At 36.5% G+C, this 23,580-nt stretch overlaps 1 protein-coding gene across 5 annotated transcripts in view; it reads left to right on the top strand.

Annotated features, from left to right (window-relative positions):
- The window catches only part of LIN28B (lin-28 RNA binding posttranscriptional regulator B), a 138,467-nt gene that overhangs the window by 101,346 nt on the left and 13,541 nt on the right, over positions 1–23,580 (top strand). For 2 of the 5 annotated variants that reach the window (XM_081529356.1, XM_081529357.1), the window contains one exon: positions 6,110–6,151. The exons of the other annotated variants lie outside the window; for them this stretch is intronic. In XM_081529356.1, coding sequence (XP_081385482.1) covers positions 6,110–6,151 — 42 coding nt within the window. The remainder of the gene's footprint in view (positions 1–6,109; positions 6,152–23,580) is intronic. 5 annotated transcript variants of the gene reach the window in all.

Genomic DNA, 23,580 nt, shown 5'->3' with positions numbered 1-23,580 from the left:
TTCTCACAGTTCTAGAGGCTAAAAGTCCAAGATCAAGGTATAAAGATCAAGGCAGTTTTGGTTTCTTCCGAGGCCTCTGTCTTTGGCTTGCAGATGGTGCCTTTTCACTATGTCCTCATATCCTGGTGTTTTCCTCTTCTTATATGGGTACTAGTCATTTTGGATTATAGAATCAACCTTAAGACTTTATTTAACCTTGGTTACTATATATGTGTGTGTGCGTGTGTGTGTAATATTTATTATTTTTATTTTGGACTCTTCTGGGCCATCAATGCAGCGTGCTTTTTTCTCTAGTTGCAACAAACTTTTTTCTCTAGGGGCTACTTTCTAAAGTTGCGGTGCATGGGCACCTCATTGTAGTGGCTTCTGTTGTTGCAGAGCATGAGCTTCTAGAAGCACAGGCATCAGTAGTTGTGGCACATGGGCTTAGTAATTGGCGCTCACAGGCTCTAGAGCACAGGTGCATGGGCTTAGTTCCCCTGTGGCATGTGGGGATCCCTCCCAGACCAGGCATAGAACCCATGTCTCCTTCATTGGCAAGTGAATTCTTTACCACTGAGCCATCTGGGAAGCCCCTTGAGGGGGATCAGTTTAGTTCAGTTCAGTCGCTCAGTCGCATCCAACTCTTTGCAACCCCATGGACTGCAGCATACCAGGCCTCCCTGTCCATCACTAACTCCCAGAGTTTACCGAAACTCATGTCCAATGAGTCGGTGATGCCATCCAGCCATCTCATCCTCTGTCGTCCCCTTCTCTTCCTGACCCCAATCCTTCCCAGCATCAGGGTCTTTTCCAATGAGTCAATCTTCGCATGAGGTGGCCAAAGTATTGGAGTTTCAGCTTCAACATCAGTCCTTCCAATGAACACCCAGGGCTGATCTCCTTTAGGATGGACTAGTTGGATCTCCTTGCAGTCCAAGGGACTCTCAAGAGTCTTCTCCAACACCACAGTTCAAAAGCATGAATTCTTTGACGCTCAGCTTTCTTTATAGTCCAACTCTCACATCCATACATGACTACTGGAAAAACCACAGCTTTGATTAAACGGACCTTTGTCGGCAAAGTAATGTCTCTGCTTTTTAATATGCTGTTTAGGTTGGTCATAACTTTTCTTCCAAGGAGCAAGCGTCTTTTAATTTCATTGTTGCAGTCACTATCTGCAGTTGGAAGGGATACATAAGATCTAATATAATTTCTTCCATCTCTTTCTTTTCAATCTATTTATATTATTTGTTTTATATGTTCCTTATAAACATATATCTGATTTTTATATTTTTAAATCTAGTCTAACAATCAGTATTTAAACTTGTACATATAGTCTGTACACATTTAATGCTGATATATTTTTACTATAGGTTTTGTGCTGTCTATTCACTTTGGATTTTTTTCTTTTTTTAAAGTTGTTTTCCTTTCTCCTTTCATTGATTGAAGTTTCAATCATTTACTCTTTGTTTCTTTCACCTTTCCCCCTCAGTTGTATAGAAGTTATACAATGTATTTCTAGTCTTTTATGATTCTGTTGAAATTCTACCATGTTTAACATAAGTTATCAAAGTCTAAAGTTAGTCTGCAGCTTAACTAAGGCTGATGTTCATCAGTAATGCACTGATAGAGTCGTCATACTGTTTATTTTATTGATCATTCTGATTGGCTAGTATCTATGATGTAATAGTTGTTAAATATGTTTAGTATTATTTCTGCTTTTGATTCCTTTCCATCAAACAATAATACTAGAGTAAAGCCTAGGAACCTCCTCCAAACCTTTTGGTTATGTTTCAATTTTTATTTTTTAACCTTATAAATAATTATCATTATTATAATTTTTATGTTATATCAGTCATTGTTACATACATGCTTAATGAATTGTATACTCTTTTTTTTTTTACATCTCTGACTTTCCTTCTGGGATAAGTTTTCTCAATATATATCTTTTGGAATTTTCCATAAGTACACATGTTTGTAGTAAACTCTATTGTTTTTATCTCAGTATATCTTTATTTTACTCTGATTCCTAAAAACTAGTTTCACAGGGTATGCATTTCTAACTAACAGATATTTTCTGTCAGCATTATAAAGATATTATGATACTGATTCTTGGTTTCCATTAATGTAATTAAGATATCTGGCATCAGTCTAGTTGCTGTTTCTTTGCAGATGATTTTTCTGTCTAGCTGCTTGCGAAATCTTTTCGTCCTAGGTTTTTACAGTTTCAGTGTATTATGTATAGATGTAGATTCATTTCTCTTTGTCTTGCTTAGTATAAATAATAGTTCCTTAATGTGTATATTCCAAGTTTTTCATCCCTTCTGGAAAACTTTCAACCATTATCTCTTCAGATATTGCTTTCCTTTATTTTCTCTATGCTCTCTCTCTCTTTCTTACACATGTTTATGATGTACTCTAGACCTTGTTACTCTATTCTCAATATCTCTTAAACTCTTTTAAATTTTTACTCTTACTTGTCTATGCTATATTCCATGCAATTTCTTCATATTTATTTTCCAGCTTACTAATCTAACCTTTAGCTGTGTCTAAGTGCTGTTTTATAACTCCACTGAGTTTGAAATGTCAGCAGTATTGGTTTGGTATCTAACATTTCTATTGAACTTTGTATTTTCAAATATACCTGGTTATTTTTGCTAGTCTCTTGCTGATTATTCATTTTTATAACTTCATCTTTTATTTCTTTATAATCTTTGTCTCTAGCTATTTTATAAGCTGTTCTTTACAATTTAAGTATTTTAGAAATCGAACTTGGTGGTTTGTTGTTTCTACTGACCCTTACCTCATGGTGGTTTATTTCCTGGTGTCTCATCATCTTTAATTTTAAGGTCATATGTGTTTGATTATAATCTATGGAAATAGTACAGGCTTAAAGTGAGAAAACTTTCCTCTAGAAGGAATTGTGTTTGCTTCTGCCTGGAACTATGGCTTTCCATAGCCTTGATCATTATAACTAATTTCAAAAATCTTTGCCTTGGTATAGAAGACAGTTAGGTGCTGCAGGGCCTATGACTCAGTCTAGTCACCTATTACAGCACTAATATTATTCATCCTTAGGGAAGCTCTGCCTTTCCAGCTTGCTTACAGCTCACTGCTCCTTGCTCTAACTTTACCTTTTTATTTGGGGAGGCTGTTAACCTTTATTTTCTGCAAGCCCAGTATGTATGTTTGTTTGTTTTTTAATCTGTGCATTGTTTAGAGAACCTGGTTGGTCATGTTGCTGGAAGCAGAAGTCCTTAATGTTCTCTTCAGCTGTTTCTGATCTACTTTTTAAAACATCCATTTAGTTTTTAGTTCCAATTACATTTTTAAAAATTTCTAGGTATTCTGTGTATTTTTTTAATCTGTTTGCCTTTTGCTCATGATCATATTTTCAGTCCTTTGTTATTTCTCTAGATCAGAGGTTCTTTATGAGCACAGTTCTATCACACAGAAGATATTTGGAAATTTGTGGGGGAGATTTGGTTATTTTCCCTACAAATGGTAGTCAGTGATGGGAAAGGGTTTTTTTATTATCTCCTCCACTTTGGTCAGGACAAGGCAATGGCACCCCACTCCAGTACTCTTGCCTGGAAACCCCCATGGACGGAGGAGCCTGGTAAGCTACAGTCCATGGGGTTGCTTAAGAGTCGGACACAACTGAGTGACTTCACTTTCACTTTTCCCTTTCATGCACTGGAGAAGGAAATGGAAACCCACTGCAGTATCCTTGCCTGGAGAATCCCAGGGACAGCGGAGCTTGGTGGGCTGCCGTCTATGGGGTCGCACAGAGTCGGACACGACTGAAGCGATTTAGCCACTTTGGTCGGTAATGGGAAGGGGTAGTTAACTATTGTGTAGGAATGTTAGATGAGTTCAGTGTGTCAGACAGTCTGAGAGGACCCACACATTGTCCTACCTACATTTTAGTAATGTCTTCTTGATAAAGATTTTCTTTGTTTCATTGGTTTAACTTCAATTTTTGTTGAAAATCAACTGGCTGCACAAAGGTAGAATGTTTATGGATTCTTTTCTTTTATACTAACCTAGTTGTCCATCCTAGTGCCAGTATCACCCTGTCTTGTTTATTATATGAGAGTTGGGTTGATTTTGCCCTGGCAGGGACATTTGGCAATGCCTGGAGACATGTTTGGTTGTTACAGTTGAGGAGCCGGGTTGCTTCTGGCATCTAGTGCTTAGAGGCTAGGGACACTGATAAAAATCTTATAGTACATAGGACAGCCCCACAGTAAGAATTTTCTGGCTTAATGTCATAGTGCTGAGATTGATGAACCCTACTGTATCTTTGGGCTTCACAGGTGGCTCAGTGGGTAAAGAATCTGCCTACAATGCAGGAGACCCAGGTGATGTGGATTCAGTCCTTGGGTCAGGAAAACTGTATCTTTACAGTAACTCTTGAAATCAGGTGGTATCAGTCCTTCAACCTTGTTTATCTTTTTCAAAGTTGCCTTGGATATTTAAGGTCCTCTGCATTTTATAGAAATTACAAATAAAGTTGTAAACTGGAAATTTGGTTGGGATTACATTTAATCTATAGATTAATTCAGTGAGAATTTATATCTTAACCATTTTGAGTTTTTGGATTCATTAATCTGATGTATAACCATTTATTTAAGCTTTCTTTTATGTCTCTTAGGAATGTTTTACAGTTTTTAGTATTAAAAGCCTTCCATATCTTCTGTTAAATTTTTTCTTGAGTATTTTATGTATTTGGATGCCATTATACATGATTTCCTTAAATTTTGTTTACAGTTTGCTGCTAGTATATAACAAATATAATTGATTTCTTAAGTACTGTATTTATCTATTAATTCTGTTATCTTTTGTAGATTCCTTAGGATTTTATATGTTAACAGTCATATTGTCTCCAATGAAGATAACCATTTTTCCATCTTTATGCCTTTTATTTCTTTCCTTTTTCTTGGTTTTATTTTTTATTTTTCTCCTTAGGAGTGATGGACATCATTACCTTCTCATTCTTTGAAGGAAAGTGTTCAATATTTCAGTATTAATTATTTTGTGATAATCCTTTGCCAGCTTGAGGAAGTTTGCTTCTGTTTCTAATTTCTGAAAATCTTTAATCGTGAATGAATGTTGGATTTTCTCAAGTGCTTTTCTGTGAATGTACTGAAATGATCAGCTGTTTTTATCTCCTTTATTAATATGACTTTTAAGTCAATTAATTGATTTTTCAATGATAGTACCAACAGATAATGTATTTCTGGGATAAACCTCAGTTGGTCGTGATACATAGTCTTTTTTATATTGCTGGATTCTTTTTGCTAATATTTTGCTAATGATTTGTGTATTCATGAAGTATATAAGTATATAATTTTATTTTATTATAATGTATTTGTGAGGCTTTGATACTAGGATTATTTAGATCTTATAAACAGTTTCCCTCCTTATAATGAAAAATATTTTGTAATATTGTATAATTTATTTAAGATATTTTCTTTGAATGTTTGAAATGTTTGATAGAATTCACCAGTAAAACCACTGGACTTGTTAAAAAAATTTTTATTATTAATTCAACTTCTTTAATAAATAGAAATATAATAGAGAGCTCCAAGGACACAGAACCAGATTTTTTAAAATAAAAAACTGATTTTAAAAACATGTTTTTTTTTAATCAAACCTGACAATCTGCTTTTTATTTGGAGAACTGAGACTATTTGTATCTAATTATTGATATAGTTAGATGTAAGTCTACAACTATGCTATTTGTTTGCTGTTTTCCTCTCTTTATTCATTCCCCTTTTTTTTTTTTTTGCTGTATATTGTTTAATGTGCTGTAAAATGTAAGCACTTACAAAAGGGTAATTTCATTCCCTCCTATGTCACCCTTTGTGCTATTAAGTCATTCTTTGTCCTATTATATCATATATTTACTTTGATATAACTTGTAAATTCTACAATTTAGTGTTATTACTTTTGCTTTAGATTGATATTTATGTTAGAAATAAGTAAGAGTAGAAAATAGCATTTTATGTTTATGTACACACTGCCCATTTCCATTTCTCTTCATTTCTTTGTATAGATCAAAATTTTCATGTGGTAGCATTTCCCTTGAGCCTGAAGAAATTTTTTTCCTTTTTTTTTTTAGCATTTCTTCTTATGGAGGTCTGCTGGCCACAAGTTCTCTCAGGTATCTTTATTTTATCCTCAATTGTGAAGGATATTTTTAATAGATTCAAAATACTCAATTGAAAGTGTATATTTTTTGTCTTACTACTTTGAAGATGTTGTTTGTTATCTGGCCTCCGTTAGTTCTGAAAGGGCATTAAATGTCATTCATTTCTTTGTTCCATGGTGTGAAATGTGTCCTTTTGTTCCCCTTGCCTCTATATTTGGATTTTTAGTAGTAAGTATCATGTGCTAAGGTATGTTTTCTTTGCATTTATCATGTTTGGGGTTCTCTGAGCATTTTTAATCTGTTGATCCAAGATGTTTTTCATAAAATTTAGGAAATTTTTAGCCATTATTTCTTCAAGTATTTTTTTTCCTGCTCCATTCTCTCCTTTTTTTCCAGGACGACTTTCATATATAACACACCATTTCATATTATCTCACATATCACAGACACTCTGTTCATGTTTTTCAGTCCTTTATTTTATCTGAAATCCAGTTCATGTTATTTTGCAGTCTGTTTTTAAAGTCACTGATTCTTTTTCTGAAATTTCCAGTCAGTGCAATTTTTGTTTTAGATACAATTTTAAGTTCTAGAATTTCCAGTCAGTTTATTTTTTTTATCTTCTTGCCAAGATTCCCCATTTTTTAAAATTCGGCATGTCTTTCTTTTCCTTTATGTTGTTGAACATATTTCTCATAGTTGTGTTGAGCTCTTTTATTTCCAACATTTGGGTCTTTTCAGCATCTTTTGTCTGCCTTTTTTTCCCCCCTGCTTCTTTATATGTCTAGTAATTTTTTTTTTTTTTTTTTAAATGCAGAATGTTGCTGCTGATAGTTGTAGGGAGTCTGGGTTTTTAACCTTCTTTATAAGATGTTGAGTTTTCTTCTGGGCAATTGAATTACTGTTAGTTTTTTGTTTTTTTTTTAATTCTGCCAGCCTTATTTTTATTCTAACTTAGTGTAGATCTATTTTGGTTTTGTGTTTAGTCCTAGGATGCAGCCCTTCCTCTAGGGTATGCCCCTATTCCTAATGTATTAGCTACTGGGATCTCAGTTGAATGCCCAAGGTACTGGATTAAGAATCCAGTGCGGTCTTACTACTTTGTCTGTGCAGAACTCCTGTATCTTACAGCACTGTGTGACCTTGGGTATCTGCTTATATTTCCACCAAATAACAGCCTCTTTCTGCTGTGCTTAGTAGTCTCACTCTGTGTATGGGGGTAGGGGATGCTCTTTTGCATCGATTTCTTCTATCCAGTAGCTTGTTCCACAATTTCAACTGCTTTGTAAACCTTTAACTCAAATCTTTAATTCTTCTGATCATTGACATCACTGTGCTATGCCTGGGTTCTGTCTCTCTGACTTAGTCCCAAGTCCGCTTGAGAAGCCAGATGGTGCTTACACTGAATGTTACTTTTCCATAAAGCATCAGGTTTTCACTGCCTGTTGTCCCATCCAGTGCCTGTAAACAGTTACCTCATATACCTTTCTCAGTTGTTTAGTTGTTTACTGAAGAAGAGCAAGTCTAGTGAGTCTGTCATGGTCGGAAGCCTACTGAATCTGTATAATCTTAATTTTTCTATAACATAGAGATTTAAAAATTGCACATAGAAATTATTTATTTGGGAGTTGCAGGCTGTGTATCAGACCTACTGTGATACTGTCTCCAGAAACAATTTTTCTATAAGCTCTTGTATTATCATCTTATTTTCCAGTTCATCAGCTATTTCTTGTCACCAGTTAAAAGGCATAATGTCCAAGGTCTTTTTATATACTTGACACTGAATTTATGTCTTGAATTTATGAGGTCGAGTTGAAAGATGTAGGTTTTCTGCCGTATTTCAGCACGATTGTCTACCATGTTACAGTATGGGGAATGGGATACTGCAATTATAAATAAGGTGTAGCTCATTTAAAGAGTGTTATTTTCTCATATTTTATATGTTGATTGTTTTCAAACTTGCCTTGATACATTATGTTACTTCAATTACGGTCATTCCCTTTCTCATTGTGTATAGTATATTCACACTAATTTTTTTTCTAGTATTCCTCTGTACCTCTTCTTTTTCATTTTCCTTTGCTTGTATAGAATGGCTTCTCTTAAGTTCAGATTTATTTCTCATAAACAAGTATCATCCACTGACAATTTTACTAGGTCATTAGTGTGGTTTTGTTACTGCATTTTTTATTGAAATATATATTACTTTACTATTAATTACTTTTTCTCCTATGTTTTATACTTTGCATATATGTATTTATAAATATATGGTACATAATGTGTATGTAGATTATATTAAATTTCTTTCATGAAAACAATAGGCACATTACAAAAATATTTATTATAAAAAGTAGATATGGGCCTGATAAAAACCATTGCTTTAAACATATCAAAATGTATTTATTTTACAGTTTGAATCTTAATCAATGCAAAACTGAGATCTTTCGGTCAGATTCTACTGGCTGGTTCATGGTACTCTATTTTCCTTTTGTTTTTCATGATTTTTTTAACCAATCATATTTCTTGGACTTTCACCTATAGGAATTCTTTAGCTCCTGGCTTGAAAAATATATTTTTTTTCTGGGAATTTTTTGTGTTTGCCTGGAGACACTTGTACCAACTGGGAACGATTTTATAAGACATGCTCAGCTCATGCCACATCCCCACGTGAGCTGCAGTCTGGGTTGTGGTTATCACTTCCCAGGGGAGATTTGTTTCTCTTCCTCCCAGCATCATGTTGAGGGGGTAGGAAAGTTTCCATGCCATCCCCTTCTTCAGGGCAAATTTATTTTTCATTTATCTTTTCATTGTGGGTTTAGTTTTGAGGGGGTTCCGGCTCTTGGGACAGGATCTCCTCTGACAGCCCCAACTTCCGGGCAGATCCTGGAGTTTGTTTCCTCCCCTTCTGTTTTATCATCCCCCTTACAAGGTCAAAGCTTAAGGTTTGCAGGGTTCTGTGGATGCCTCCAGGGTGAGAGTGTTTCAATGCTCCACTTACTACCCTGGTTTCCTGTTTTCGCTTCCTTTTTGACTTCTAAGCATTCCTTATTTTCTTGCTTGATCAGTAATGCATTTCAAAAGATGTTTTAAAAATATTTTGTCCAGTATTTTTAGTCGTTTTTGGTGGTATGGTCAGAGTATTTTTATATGCTACTTTGAGGGGAATATAATTCGTTATGGGGTTTTTGGTATGGTTGATTCAAAAAATTTTATTTTTGCTAGTGTATTTAAAATTTTTTATGTCATTTTTCTTTCTCTTTTTGTGAATTTCCTGTTTGTGTGTGTTTGTGGTTTCTTTCTTTTTTTTTTTTTTCCTTCTTTTCTATTTGATTATGATGATTTTCCAAAAAAGTGTGTGCAGCTTTGGAAAGGGGTTTTTCTCCACTCTCTGACAGACTTCTACTTCCTAAGATATGCATGTTTGACTTTCAGGAAGTTAAGCTTGATACTGGCACTGCAGTTCAATTTTAGATCCTTAATTCTTTTGTTTTTATAATATCTTCTATCTGAGGCTTCTCACTACTGCCTGATTGCTAAATTCATCAACCTATTATTTTAATACCTCATCTTATTGGCCATTTTCTCCACGACAAAACTATTTTCATTTTTAACTGGGGAAACCCTTCTTTTCTTGCCTTCCTGCTGTCAACGGGAAAAAAATTTGCACATAACTCTCAATTTTTAGGTTGTGCAATTTTTTTCAGTCAACACTGCTACCCCTTTGACAGTTTCTTCTTAGACACTTCGCTGGTTCTTCCACCTGAAGATTATAAATAGAAATATCTCCAAAAACTTTGTCTGCAGATCTGTTCTCACTCTTCACATTTTGCTGGTTGACCTCTGTCCTACAGTTTAAACTACCATCTGTCCTTTCAGTGATGTCTGCCAAATCCATGACTTCAGCCTTAGCACCTCCTCAAGTTTCAGAATAGCAGTACCTCCAGAATGCATGTCAGCTGACAGATAACTTTTAGTTCTTCCATTACAACTTCTTTGGAAACTCCTTTTTAAAAATTACTGATATATTTTGCTGCATTGGGTCTTAGTTGCAGCACACGGGGTCTTTCATTCTGGCACACAGGCTTAGTTACCCCCCAGCATGTAGGATCTTAGTTCCCCAACCAGGGATTGAACCTGAATCCCCTGCATTGGAAGGTGGATTCTTAACCATTGGAGCACCAGGAAGTCTCTGCAAACTCCTTATGTAGTGATTACTGAAGTTTAGTCAGTAGTCCAAAAGACTTGTCAAAAGATTAGGAAATTGAGCTGAGTTGGTAGTTTTTGCCCAGGAGATGAGGCTGCTGCCTCGGGTTATATGACAACCTAGTAGGTGCCTCTTCCTCTGCAATATTGTCTAGAATACACGATAGTAATGACAGTACAGAAAGTAAAGTTAGGTGGGAAGGCATGCCTTTATTTCTTTTTTTTTTTTTTTGACATTAGTTACTCTATACCTCAGTCACTTTCATAATGATGCCCTTTTGGTACTAAATTCTCTCTTTCCACCTTCAGGTTCCAGCAGCTCATAGTAATTTTCCTTTTCACTGTTAATTTTTTATCATGCTATTAAAAATAATACAGGGTGACTAACTTAATACATTTTTATTTCACTTATAATATTTAAGGTAATACTAACATGGTCATCACTGGTTGGTAATTGAGTGGACCAGGGGGGTTGATAGATGTACCTGGAATATCACTTAGAATGACCAGTCTTTGGTATGACATCAAGATGGAAGACCAGAAATCTATCCCCAAATGGACAAGGTGCTTGAGAAGACTGTTTATAGGTTTAGGAAAGTTGACCCAAGAGTAAGCTTTATGTTTCCATTTTGCTTCTAAAGGACAAAAAGTTAGTATAGATTTTAATAATACCTTTTCCTTTTCTTTGAGGCAACCAACTAATATGACAGTAGACACTGTGAAATGCAGTGATAAATGAAGGAACTAACAGGAAAATTAATCAATATTGGAAGACATCTGGAAACAAGGGGTCAAATGGCCTTGAAGAGATGAATTGAGTTTGAGATTACAGAAAGACATCAAAGTGGAAATAATTTGTGAGTGATCAGCATAAAAAAAATTGCTTAAGGAAATGGATCAGCTGTTCAAAGGAGAGATGATAATAGATAAGCATACATTTAGATATTGATGAATCCAAGAAGATACTGAGAATAACTTAGGAAAATAATGTTAGAAAGGTAGAAAGTATGCCATTATGACAGTATCCTAAGAGCTAGATGAAAAAAAATAGTTTCTAGAATATGCAAATAGTAAGCCAATTTGCCATACATAAAACTTCAGTATACACAGATTAATGTCTTTATAATTTTCTTCATCTATAGAATTACTGATAGAATTTATTAAAACAAAGTTACTCTACATTTGATTTTTAGGTACTCCAAGATATAAATCAGAAAAATACTGAACATTTCAACAATTATCTATATACAAGAAAAAATGTTTGCTATCTGCAACAAACCAAATAAATTTTCTAATAGCTCCTCAAAGTTCAGAGTAAGAGATAGTAAAGAAAATCCCAGTGGACCAGGAATGGTAAATGCAAACTAAATATAGAGCATTATAAGATGAGCAAAATATTATTATTAGGCTATTTAGTTTGTTTTCTTCACTATTCTTGAAAAGGGAAAGATATTTTAAGCTTCTCTTGTTATTCGTTTTTGCATTCTCTTTACCCTAACTCATGAGAACTTCAGTTCTTCTACCATTATCTCACCACCAATGAAGTGGAAGTGCTTCAGGAATATAATGTCCAAGATAAGGGAGAGAAATTGTACCTACTGTTTATATAGAGCTTTGTAGTTTGCAAAGCATTTTAAAATATTTATCTCACTTGAGACCAACAGTGACCATGAAGAGTAAGTGGGAATCATTATCATCTTTATAAAAGGATTCCTAAATGATGAAACTTATTTTGGATGCAGAAACCCAGAGATACTAAGTGATTTATCGTGTATCACTAGAGTTGTAGAGGGAAATCCTGGGCTGTCCATTATTAAGTTTGTGTTCATGAGCAATGCATGTATCAGCTTTGAAATTCAATTTTTTTCCAACTCTTAAGATGAAAGATTTAAAAATATTAAATTATAAAATATATTTAATATTCTGCTCAGTAATCTTGGTTTCCATTTGCTTTTGCAAGCTAACCAGTTGCCTTCCTAGATATATCCTCCAATTTTTTTTCTCTTCCATCTGTATAAATCTTACTTATTTTAAGTAGCTTTTGACTAACTTCTTGTAGCCAGGTCAGCTCCCTTACAAAACCATTCTTATTGCTCCTAATAATTGTGACCATGTCTAACCTTGAAAAGATATAACATTTTCTATCTCTTACACCATTTGTCAAACTCTACATTTTATTAGCCACCAGCATACCAGGAAGAATAGTCATCGCCAGTTACTCTCTGAGTTCAGTGGCCTCTTGTAAAACATATTTTAAAAATCATTTTATAAATCATTTACAGATACAAAAATGAAGGGATGTTGTGAAAAACAACTGAATTGGAAATTAATAAGAATTTAAATGTAACAAACTCAAATTTTATTCCATATTTTTCTGGTGTAAAGATATACACATCCAAAATGGGCAGTATCCTTTGAATGAAAGTAACTGCTCATGGATGAGCTTGGAACATAGCCATCTTACAAATAGTGATCCAGATTTCAAATATATTCTATGAATTCCAGCTTTTTATTACCTCTGGTTCTTCTTGTACTTGTATCGTCAAAATACAGTGCTTTAAAAACTTTTATGGTTCATAGTTTTGTGGAAGAGAGTGTGGTAATTTTCCTCAGTCAGTAGCAACAAAATATTCTCATTTTAGATGCTGATTAGAATGATCAGTTCAATGAGATTTTTCACTTCTGTGCTGTTTATCTCCTTACAGTCAGTGCCTTCATCATTTGTGCACTTATGAACCATATCAAGTAAATTCCCTAGCACAAACTTGATAAAAGGTGAAAGAATACTGTTGCATGTCCTTATAGCAAACATGTCTTTTCAAAAAATATTACATGATGACATCCTCCCTGAAAGACTGAGTAACAAATTTCCTTTTTGTCTACAGAAGTATATTTTTCACTCATTGATTCATAAGTTTGCTAAAATATAGTTCTAGGATATATTATGCGAGAACTCATGATCTGAGCTTTATCTTATATGATTAATTTCATCATCATCATTACAGTCTGGAGTATTACTGTCTGTCTTTTTGTATTTGTATTCTTTTTCAACTAACAACTGCAAAATATACTCTGTCAGTTTTATTCCCTTTACCATTATGCAAAAGGTGAAAATTTCTGAATTTTTAACTGTTCAGTGAAGAGTTAAAAAGAAAAAGACAATGAAAGTCCTGTCTCCTGATGTCTTTTATACCTTCTGGAAAGATCGGACAATACTTTGGACAATGCAATAACAAGGATGATGAAATAGCGATTATTTCATTATTTTATCATCCCTCTAGATGATCACATCATTTTTAAATTTTCTCCTTTATTTTCTGTGAAAATTTTAAATTCAGTATGGTTATTTACCAGTTATCAGAAAGTTATTTAATTGTATAATTAATAGATTATTCTGGAGGCAGATCAGAATAATATTAAACAGATTCTCTGCCAACAGTTCTGGATGCCAGGGTTGCGCCAGGGCAGTTGAGTGATAATTTAGTATAACTGATATTTCAGTTCAGTTCAGTCGCTCAGTAGTGTCCGACTCTTTGCGACCCCATGAATTGCAGCATGCCAGGCCTCTCTGTCCATCACCAACTCCCGGAGTCCACCCAAACCCATGTCCATCGAGTCGGTTATGCCATCCAACCATCTCATCCTCTGTCGTCCCCTTCTCCTTCCGCCCCCAATCCTACCCAGCATTAGGGTCTTTTCCAATGAGTCAACCCTTCGCATGAGGTGGCCAAAGTATTGGAGTTTCAGCTTCAACATCAGACCTTCCAATGAACACCCAGGATTGATCTCCTTTAGGATGGATTGATTGGATCTCCTTGCAGTCCAAGGGACTCTCAAGAGTCTTCTCCAACACCACAGTTCAAAAGCATGAATTCTGCAGCGCTCAGCTTTCTTCACCGTCCAACTCTCACATCCATACATGACCACTGGAAAAACCATAGCCTTGACTAGACATACTTTTGTTGGCAAAGTAATGTCTCTGCTTTTAAATATGCTATCTAGGTTGGCCATAACCTTCCTTCCAAGGAGTAAGCGTCTTTTAATTTCATGGCTGCAATCACCATCAGCAGTGATTTTGGAGCCCAAAAAAATAAAGTCTGACACATTTCCACTGTTTCCCCATCTATTTCCCATGAAGTGATGGGACCAGAAGCCATGATCTTAGTTTTCTGAACGTTGAGCTTTAAGCCAACTTTTTCACTCTCCTCTTTCACCTTCATCAAGAGGCTCTTTAGTTCTTCTTCACTTTCTGCCATAAGGGTGGTGTCATCCACATATCTGAGGTTATTGATATTTCTCCCGGCAATCTTGATTCCAGCTTGTGTTTCTTCCAGCCCAGCATTTCTCATTATGTACTCTGCATATAAGTTAAATAAGCAGGGTGACAATATACAGCCTTGACGTACTCCTTTTCCTATATGGAACCAGTCTGTTGTTCCATGTCCAGTTCTAACTGTTGCTTCCTGACCTGCATACAGGTTTCTCAAGAGACAGGTCAGATGGTCTGGTATTCCCATCTCTTTCAGAATTTTCCACAGTTTATTGTGATCCACACAGTCAAAGGCTTTGGCATAGTCAATAAAGCAGAAATAGATGTTTTTCTGGAACTCTCTTGCTTTTTTGATGATCCAGTGGATATTGGCAATTTGACCTCTGGTTCCTCTGCCTTTTCTAAAACCAGCTTGAACATCTGGAAGTTCACAGTTCACGTATTGCTGAAGCCTGGCTTGGAGAATTTTGAGCATTACTTTACTAGCATGTGAGATGAGTGCAATTGTGCAGTAGTTTGAGCATTCTTTGGCATTGCCTTTCTTTGGGATTGGAACGAAGACTGACCTTTTCCAGTCCTGTGGCCACTGCTGAGTTTTCCAAATTTCTGAAATAAATTATCAAATAAATTGATATTTAGGGTTATGAAATTAGAGAAGATTGAGACTCTTGAGTCTAGGTATTTAAAATCCTCCCTCCCACCCCCACCCCTTTTTTTCATCCTCTGAGTTGCTTCTGATCTCAGGTACCTCCCCTCCCAGCTTGGATAAACTCATCTCAGTAGTGCTTTTATAAGCAAACTGTCCCCCTTATCCTTTGGTCCCCTCCCAACCCCAACTTGAGATAAATTTGAGTCTCTTTTACCTACCATTGCCCACTATGGGTCTGGCACATATTTCTCAGAGAGTATCATTAAATCAGACTGAGTTGTGCATTATGAGAGTAGAGAGATATAGACAGTTTAAGTTGGGAAAGAATCAAGAGAAGTCAAGTCCTAGCACCGGAGATGTGTGTGCGTGCTAAGTGGCTTCAGTTGTGTCCAATTCTTTGCAACCCTTTGGACCGAAGCCCACCAGGCTTCTCTGTCCATGGGATTCTCCAGACAAGTATACTGGAGTGGGTTGCCATGCCCTCCTCCACGGGATTTTCCTGACCTAGGGACCGAACCTGCGTCTCTTATGTCTCCTGTTTTGCAGGCAGGTTCTTTTCCACTTGGACCACCTGGGAAGCCCAGCAAGTGCATGGGGGGTAATGTAGAGTTAGTTAATAGTAGAGCTAAAAACAAAAGTGGAAGTCTCCTGATATTTGTCTCAGTGAGTTTCCAGCACAGTGAATTGAGAATAGTAAAGTTATATAAAATAAGAGAGAAGAGAAAAAGCATTAAGTGGCATGAAGTCCTGAAAAAGAAACATTCTAAGTCCTCTCCCCACCCTAGCTTTATTGAAGTGTAGTTAACAAGTAAGGAGAAGGCAATGGCACCCCACTCCAGTACTCTTGCCTGGAAAATCCCATGGACGGAGGAGCCTGGTAGGCTACAGTCCATGGGGTCGCTAAGAGTTGGACACGACTGAGCGACTTCACTTTCACTTTTCCCTTTCATGTACTGGAGAAGGAAATGGCAACCCACTCCAGTATTCTTGCCTGGAGAATCCCAGGGACGGCGGAGCCTGGTGGACTGCCGTCTATGGGGTCGCACAGAGTCGGACACAACTGAAGCGACTTAGCAGCAGTTAACAAGTAAAATTGTAAGATTTTAAAAATGTACTTTGTGATCATTTGATATATGTATACATTACTAAAGAATTCTTCCCATCTAGTTAATTAACACGTCCATCACCTCACATATTTTTCTTATTCTTTTTCTTTGTAAGAACATTTAAGTTCTACTCTCTTGGCATTTTTCAGTTATACAATACAGCATTATCATCTGTAGTCACCATGTTAGACATTAGATCTTCAGATCTTATAGCTGAGACTTTGTATCCTTTTACCAATCTCTCTATTTCTCCCACCCTCCAACACCTGGCAACCACTTTTCTGTTTTCTATGAGTTTGACCATTTTTTTTTTAGGTTCCATGTGTAAGTACTTGTCTTTCAATGTCCGACTTTTTACATTTAGTGTAATCCCTTTGAGGTTCATTCTTGTTTTTGCAAACGGCAGGATCTGTCTTATGGCTAAATAATATTCCATTGTGTGTATAAAAATACCACATTTTCTTTATCCATTCATCCGTCAGTGAATGCTTAGGTTGTTTCTATGTCTTAGCTATTGTAAATAATGTTAGAGTGGGATATTTTTTCAAGGTAAGGATTTCGTTTCCCTTAGGCCTATACCCAGAGTGGAATTGCTGGATCCTGCGGTAGTTCTATTTTTAATTTTTTGAAGCATCTCCATGCTGTTTTCCATAATAGCTGCACCAATTTACATTCCCACCAGCAGTGCACAAGCTTTCTCTTTTTTTCACATCTTCGTCTATACTTGTTATCCCTTGTCTTTTTGATGACAGCTATTCTACCAGATGTAAGGTGATAATCTCATTGTGGTTTTAATTTGCTTTCCCTGATTAATGATATTGAGCATCTTTTCTTGTACCTGTTGGCTATTTGTATGTCTTCTGTGGAAAAATTTAAATTTTCTTACTTTTTTCAACTCCTTACAACAGTTGGATACACTTCTCAGGATTATGAAAGAGCAAAATGTTTCAAGGTATAGGAAAAATAAAATCCCTGAAGAGAAACACAAAAACTTAAATTGGATCCATTAACCCTGAGTGTTAGGACTTCCCTGGTGATGCAGTGGATAAGAATCTGCCTGCCAGTGGAGGGGACACAGGTTCAGTCCCTGGTCCAGGAAGATTTCACATGCTGTGGAGCAACTATGCCCATGTGCCGCAATGAAGAATAGCCCCCACTCGCTGCAAGTAGAGAAAGCCCTTGCACAGCAATGAAGATTTAGCACAACCAAAACAATAACAACAACAACACAAAAAACCTGAGGGTTAAAGTTAGTTGTGCATTTATGTATCTAATCTCGTTTAGATTTTATGTGCTTAAAGAACAAGGTCATCATGATGTCATAATGATCTTTGCATCTCATACAGTGGCTTCTATATAGATTTACTGTGTGAGAATTACGGGATAGTTTTAGCAAAAGGTGACATCATGACTTTCATACAGATATAAAATAAGCAAGTGTTAAACATTTTTTTAAAGTCAAATGAGGGAAACAAGAAGATGTTACAAACTTTCAAAGGAGAATCCAAAGAACAGACACATGTGTAGATGAGAAATATTGAGATTAGCATGCAAATAGAGGCAGCACTAGCTTTTTCCACATGGGAAAGGAAAGTTAATTGAACCTGACAGGGCAGAATTTGCCGCTGTGTGGGCAAGAATAACTTTGCAGTTATTGGCAATTTAAAGAGCTGTAAGATAACTCCCATAGAATCAGAATCAGATAATCCATAATTGTGGGTGCTGGGTCTAGACAATGCAGTTTTCCACTGAAGCACTACTTTTTCCTTACACATATGTTGTATTCAGGCTTCCCAGGTAGCTCAGTGGGTAAAGAAAGAATCTGTCTGCAATGCAGGAGATGCAGGCACATGGGGGTTTGATCCCCAGGTTAGGAAGATCCCCTGGAGGAGGGCATGGCAACCCGCCCCAGTATTCTTGCCTGGAAAATCCCATGGACAAGGAGCCTGGTGGGCTACAGTCCGTGGGGTTGTAAAGAGTCGAACATGGCTGAAGCCATTGAGCACACTTGCACACATGTATTCAATTAATTAGAAAAATAAAACATATAAAGAGAACTTCACACTCAGTGTGATAAATAGCATTTTGCCACTTGCACCTGTCATATTTTTCAATGTTTATTTGTTCTCTGAAATACATACATTTTTATAGTGAAAAGATCAAGTATTATCCAAAGAAGGTCACCTCCTTTTACCACTTCTACCAGGATATTTTTCAAGAATTTTTTTTGTTAGGGAATTCCCTGGTGTCCTTGTGGTTAGGATTCTGGACTTTTACTGCTGTGACCCAGTTTCAGTCCCAAGTTGGGGAACTGAAATCCTGCAAGCTGTGTGGCACAGCGAAAAAAAAAGAGTTTTTTGCTAGAGAAACATAGAGAAATTCTTCAGTAGCTTTATTTCTTTTGTCCCACTGAGAAGATAAACGAGATTCTTCATGTAAATTTTATCAGCCAGATTTAAAGGATGACCAAAGGAGATGAAAACTGTATCATTCAAATGTTAAAGGAATTGTTTCCAAGGCAAGCCATAGTTTGGCTTATAGAATTTGCAAACATAAATTTGTTAATGGGCAGAATCTAGTCCTAATGGTTTAGACTTATTAAGAGTATTGGGGGATGTTCCTGGTCGTCCAGTGACGTAAGTCTCCGTGTTCCCAGTGCAGGGGGCCTGAGTTCAATCCTTGGTCTGGGAACTAAATCCCACATGCTGCAACTAAGAGTTCACATGGTGCAACTAAAGATCCCACATGCTACGCCTAAGACCCAGTGCAGCCAAATAAATAAATTAATATTTGTTTTTAAAGTATCTGGATGTGGCTAAGCAGTCCTGGCTTAGCTGTGTCCATGGATCTATCTGCCCTTCTCATACTTCGTATTTTACCTCCACCCTTGGCTCCTCAGTTGTCTCTCTTTGTAATGCTGCTGCTGCTGCTGCTGCTAAGTCACTTCAGTCGTGTCCGACTCTGTGCGACCCCATAGATGGCAGCCCACCAGGCTCCCCCGTCCCTGGGATTCTCCAGGCAAGAACAGTGAAGTGGGTTGCCATTTCCTTCTTCAATCCATGAAAGTGAAAAGTGAAAGTGAAGTTGCTCAGTCGCGTCCGACTCTTAGCAATAGTGGCTGTGTATTCACAGAATCACAGCCTTAAAATGCTCAAATAGGGAATCAAAATTTCTTAAGGGATCAGTGAAGATCTGCAGGAATACCTTAGCAGCTTGGCCATCAATCTTTAGTCATACAAAAAGGTGAGATGACATGAAGGGCAGCAGCAACCAGTAAGGAGGAAAACAAGAAGTAGCCAAGTCACTCAGTCATGTCCGACTCCTTGCAACCCCATGGACTACTCCACGCCAGAATACTGGAGTGGGTGGCCTATCCCTTCTCCAGCAGATCTTCCCAACCCAGGAATCAAACTGGGATCTCCTGCATTGCAGGCGGATTCTTTACCAGCTGAGCTACCAGGGAAGCCCTACATGACTTTAAGCTTTAATTTTCCGAATGAGACCTACACAGAGAGGGGATAATATCACAGTTTATGAAGGTTGTCTGAACATAGCAGCGATTTTCTTTGTTCAGTTTGCGTTTACCTACATACCGACATGGTAAACGGTACAAGAACTGCTGATTCTTGACAAAGCGCAATATTATATAGCCAGTCGCAGGAAGACCAATTGGGCTGGAGGGAGATGTGGACAGAGGTCATTTACATCTCATCTGTTCTTCATTATTTTCCTACTGCACCAGCAGTAGCTGGTGCTGGAACAGGAGGAGATCAAACTTATTGATCAGTAGAAGCCTTTCTTTGGTGATTTCAGCAGAATAATTTTTAACTCCTTCTGATTCTTGAGTAGCTGTAGTGATGAAAGATGGTTTGGCACAATCTTCTTTTGCATCTTTCACATGAATTAATCCTGAGAATACTTTTTGGGTAGATCACACCAAGCAACATGCTCTAGGGTGATAGGTCCTTTAAAAATAAATTTTAATACGACTCATATAAACATTGTCAATGTGGAAAGCTTACAAGTAGTTCTTATTAATTCAGGAATATAGCAACAGTTCAGTGTTAATATGAAAAATATTGATTCAGTAATGATAGGGAATTGTTTTAACACTACCTTCATAGAAACTCAAACACTACCAACATTATTATTGGCATCAAAGGTAATTAAGCCGTGGTAACTTCAAAGCTTTAAATAGTCAATTTGGCTAAATAAAACAACAACAATACCTCAGTTGGCTAAAAGTAGGATTGCATCTTAATCCAGCCCTCTTTTTTGCTTCCAGCCTGCAAATAACCAGCATAAATCTGGAACTGTTATCCAACCTTATTCTGTGCAGTTCATCAGTCATGCCACTAAAATTGATTCTTGACCTCTATACATCATTCTTTCCTTTGAAATTTCTCATGCTGTCTCTTCCTTTTATACTTTAACTGAGGAGGTGTGTGTGACAAAATAGGAGCTAGTCACTTTTTAATTTTACAGTCCTTATTTGAGTACCTAAGGTGTTTTAATCTTTAAGTATTTTTAGTATGTGTTTAAATTATCTCAAAAATTGTTTTTATATTTGTATCTACTTCTCTAGATAACAAATAATTGTTTCACCTATCAAGTAATCATAATGAAATCCATCTTAAATTTCTTGTGCTTTGGACCAAATGTTTAATAAAAAATTCAATGTACACATAAAGAGAAAGATACCACTTTAGAATGATTTGTGACATATGGCGACCATAAAAATAAAGCTGGTTTTCTGAGCCAGTGCCTAAAAGAAATCATGTGATGAGCAAAAAAAAAAAAAAAAATTTATAAAAGTTGACATAAAAGCAGTGGTGGAATTGTCTTTCTTCAGGGCAAACCAGTGTTTATTCACAGCAGGTGTCATACCTGTGACACTGGTGAATGTGAAATGGTCTGGTGGAAAACAAGCAGCACTGGGGTTTTAAGTTTTCAGCAGGACTGTTGTAATAGATAAATGAACCAACATTTTCACATTGCTGTAAGCAGATTACTATAATCTGATTCTTTCATCAAAGTAAATACCTAATTTTAACCACCTCAAGATAAATATTGAATGTCTTTCTTTCACCTTAATACCTGCACTAACCTTCTAAAAACACTTTATACCTAAAGTTCAGTGTGACCAAAAATGGTAGATAAATTGACCTTGGTTCCAACTAGAACAAATTTAAACCAGCAGTTTGGATAGTTGCAACTCTGCCACTTCAAAAATACAGTGACTTTTGTGTGTGTGTGTCTGCGTGTTGTCCTGACCTGGACACTTCTTAGCTGTGATGGGATCGTGCAAGCTGTGCTGTCACAGTGCCCACCGCATGTGAGATTGGGTCCTATTTTATAATGACTGTTTTGACTTCCCCAGAAATTGGAAAGCAGTAAGTTATCTATGTTTGAGTCTATCTTTCTCCTTGTTTTTTTCAGCTTTTCCATTAGCCAGAAGAGATTACCTGTGTGGCATGTTGTTTGCCACCTAAAAGAGAGATAACATTTCTATTCCAAATACAGATTTAACTTATGACCTAGAATTCATTATAATGCTCCCTCTCAAGTTATGGTACAAAGTAGCCAATTCTCAACAAACAATTATTGTTCCATGGAATTGCCACATGACCTCCAAGTACTTTTAAATATAATGGAATGAAATACAAAAATGGCTGGCTTATGCTTATAAGTGATGGAAGGGCCCTTACATGAAAAAGGCTCCCTTTGCCCCAATTTTTCCAGTGGTTTTTTTCTCTCCCCTTTCATGTCCTCAACTCTTTAAAATCTGCTGTATGTTCTGTCCCTACTTCTCTTGACCCTGCACCATCATTCATCACATGTCTGTCCCACACATTTTCCATCTTATCTTCTTGTTTTTATAAGATGATGAAAGGTTTGCGAATAGAGCTATTACTATATTTTAGCTGGTTGTCAAGATACTGTGGTACATTTTTAGCTGGTGTTATGATACAGATGACAGACCATGGCATTAATCAGAGAGAGTGTCCAAAAACTAATAAACATAAGCAATCCAAAAAGCAGTCAGACGAAGACATCAAACAAGATTTTACACACACACACGTATGTATATATTACCATCTAGCTAACTATTCACATACATTTCTTTAGTATCTATATGAAGTCATAATCATCATAGATATTCTTAAGTGTTTGAGTTTTTTTCTATTTTTATAGGTATTTATGAAAATGATTTCTTGGTTATTGTAAGCAATTGAATCCACTGACAGGCAAGGTATCTAGATAATTGCACATCATAGAATCAGGTGGTAAAAAGAGGTTAGCAGTTGGTAAGTAAAAAGTACCCTTGGAACTCAGCTTTAGTAAATTGTCTGGATACTGAGGTTTGGGAGAGGCATATTCATTTCCTCTGCCAGTAGTTTTAGAGTTTAGAGTTCACATTAGTTCTGTCTTCATCAGACTGACCCATTCTAACACTAGGCAATACAGAGCCATCCAAACATCTAGCATTTATTCACCAGAAAGAACTGAATGGCAGTTAGACTCAGTTACACTTTTTAAAAATAGCATTGAACACCAAACCTTAGGGTGGTCTAACCTGTATGCAGGTCAAGAAGCAACAGTTAGAACTGGACATGGAACGATGGACTGGTTCAAAATCAGGAAAGGAGTATGACAAGGCTGCATGTTGTCACCCTCTTTATTTAACTTACATGCATAGTACATCATGCGAAATGCCACGCTGAATGAATCACAAGCTGGAATCAGGATTGCTGGGAGAAATATCAGTAACCCCAGATATGCAGATGATACCCCTCTATGGCAGAAGGTGAAGAGGAACTAAAAAGCCTCTTGATGAAAGTGAAAGAGGAGAGTGAAAAGGCTGGCTTAAAACTCAACATTTAAAACTCTAAGATCATGGCATCTGGTCCCATCACTTCATGGCAAATAGATGGGGAAACAATGGAAACAGTGTCAGACTTTATTTTCTTGGGCTCCAAAATCACTGCAGACAGAGACTGCAGCCATGAAATTAAAAGATGCTTGCTCCTTGGAAGGAAAGCTATGACAAACCTAGGCAGCGTATTGAAAAGCAGAGACATCACTTTGCTGACAAAGGTCTATCTAGTCAAAGCTATGATTTTTCCAGTAGTCATGTACAGATGTGAGAGTTGGATCATAAAGAAGGCTGAGCAATGAAGAATTGATACTTTCTAATTGTGGTGCTGGAAAAGACTCT

The sequence above is a fragment of the Giraffa tippelskirchi genome, chromosome 9 (assembly GCF_054371585.1).
Source record: "Giraffa tippelskirchi isolate mGirTip1 chromosome 9, T2T-mGirTip1v1.2.pri, whole genome shotgun sequence".
Classification (NCBI taxonomy): Eukaryota; Metazoa; Chordata; class Mammalia; order Artiodactyla; family Giraffidae; genus Giraffa; species Giraffa tippelskirchi.
The sequence above is the reverse complement of the archived record's forward strand: the minus strand, read 5'-3'. Positions and strand labels throughout refer to the sequence as shown.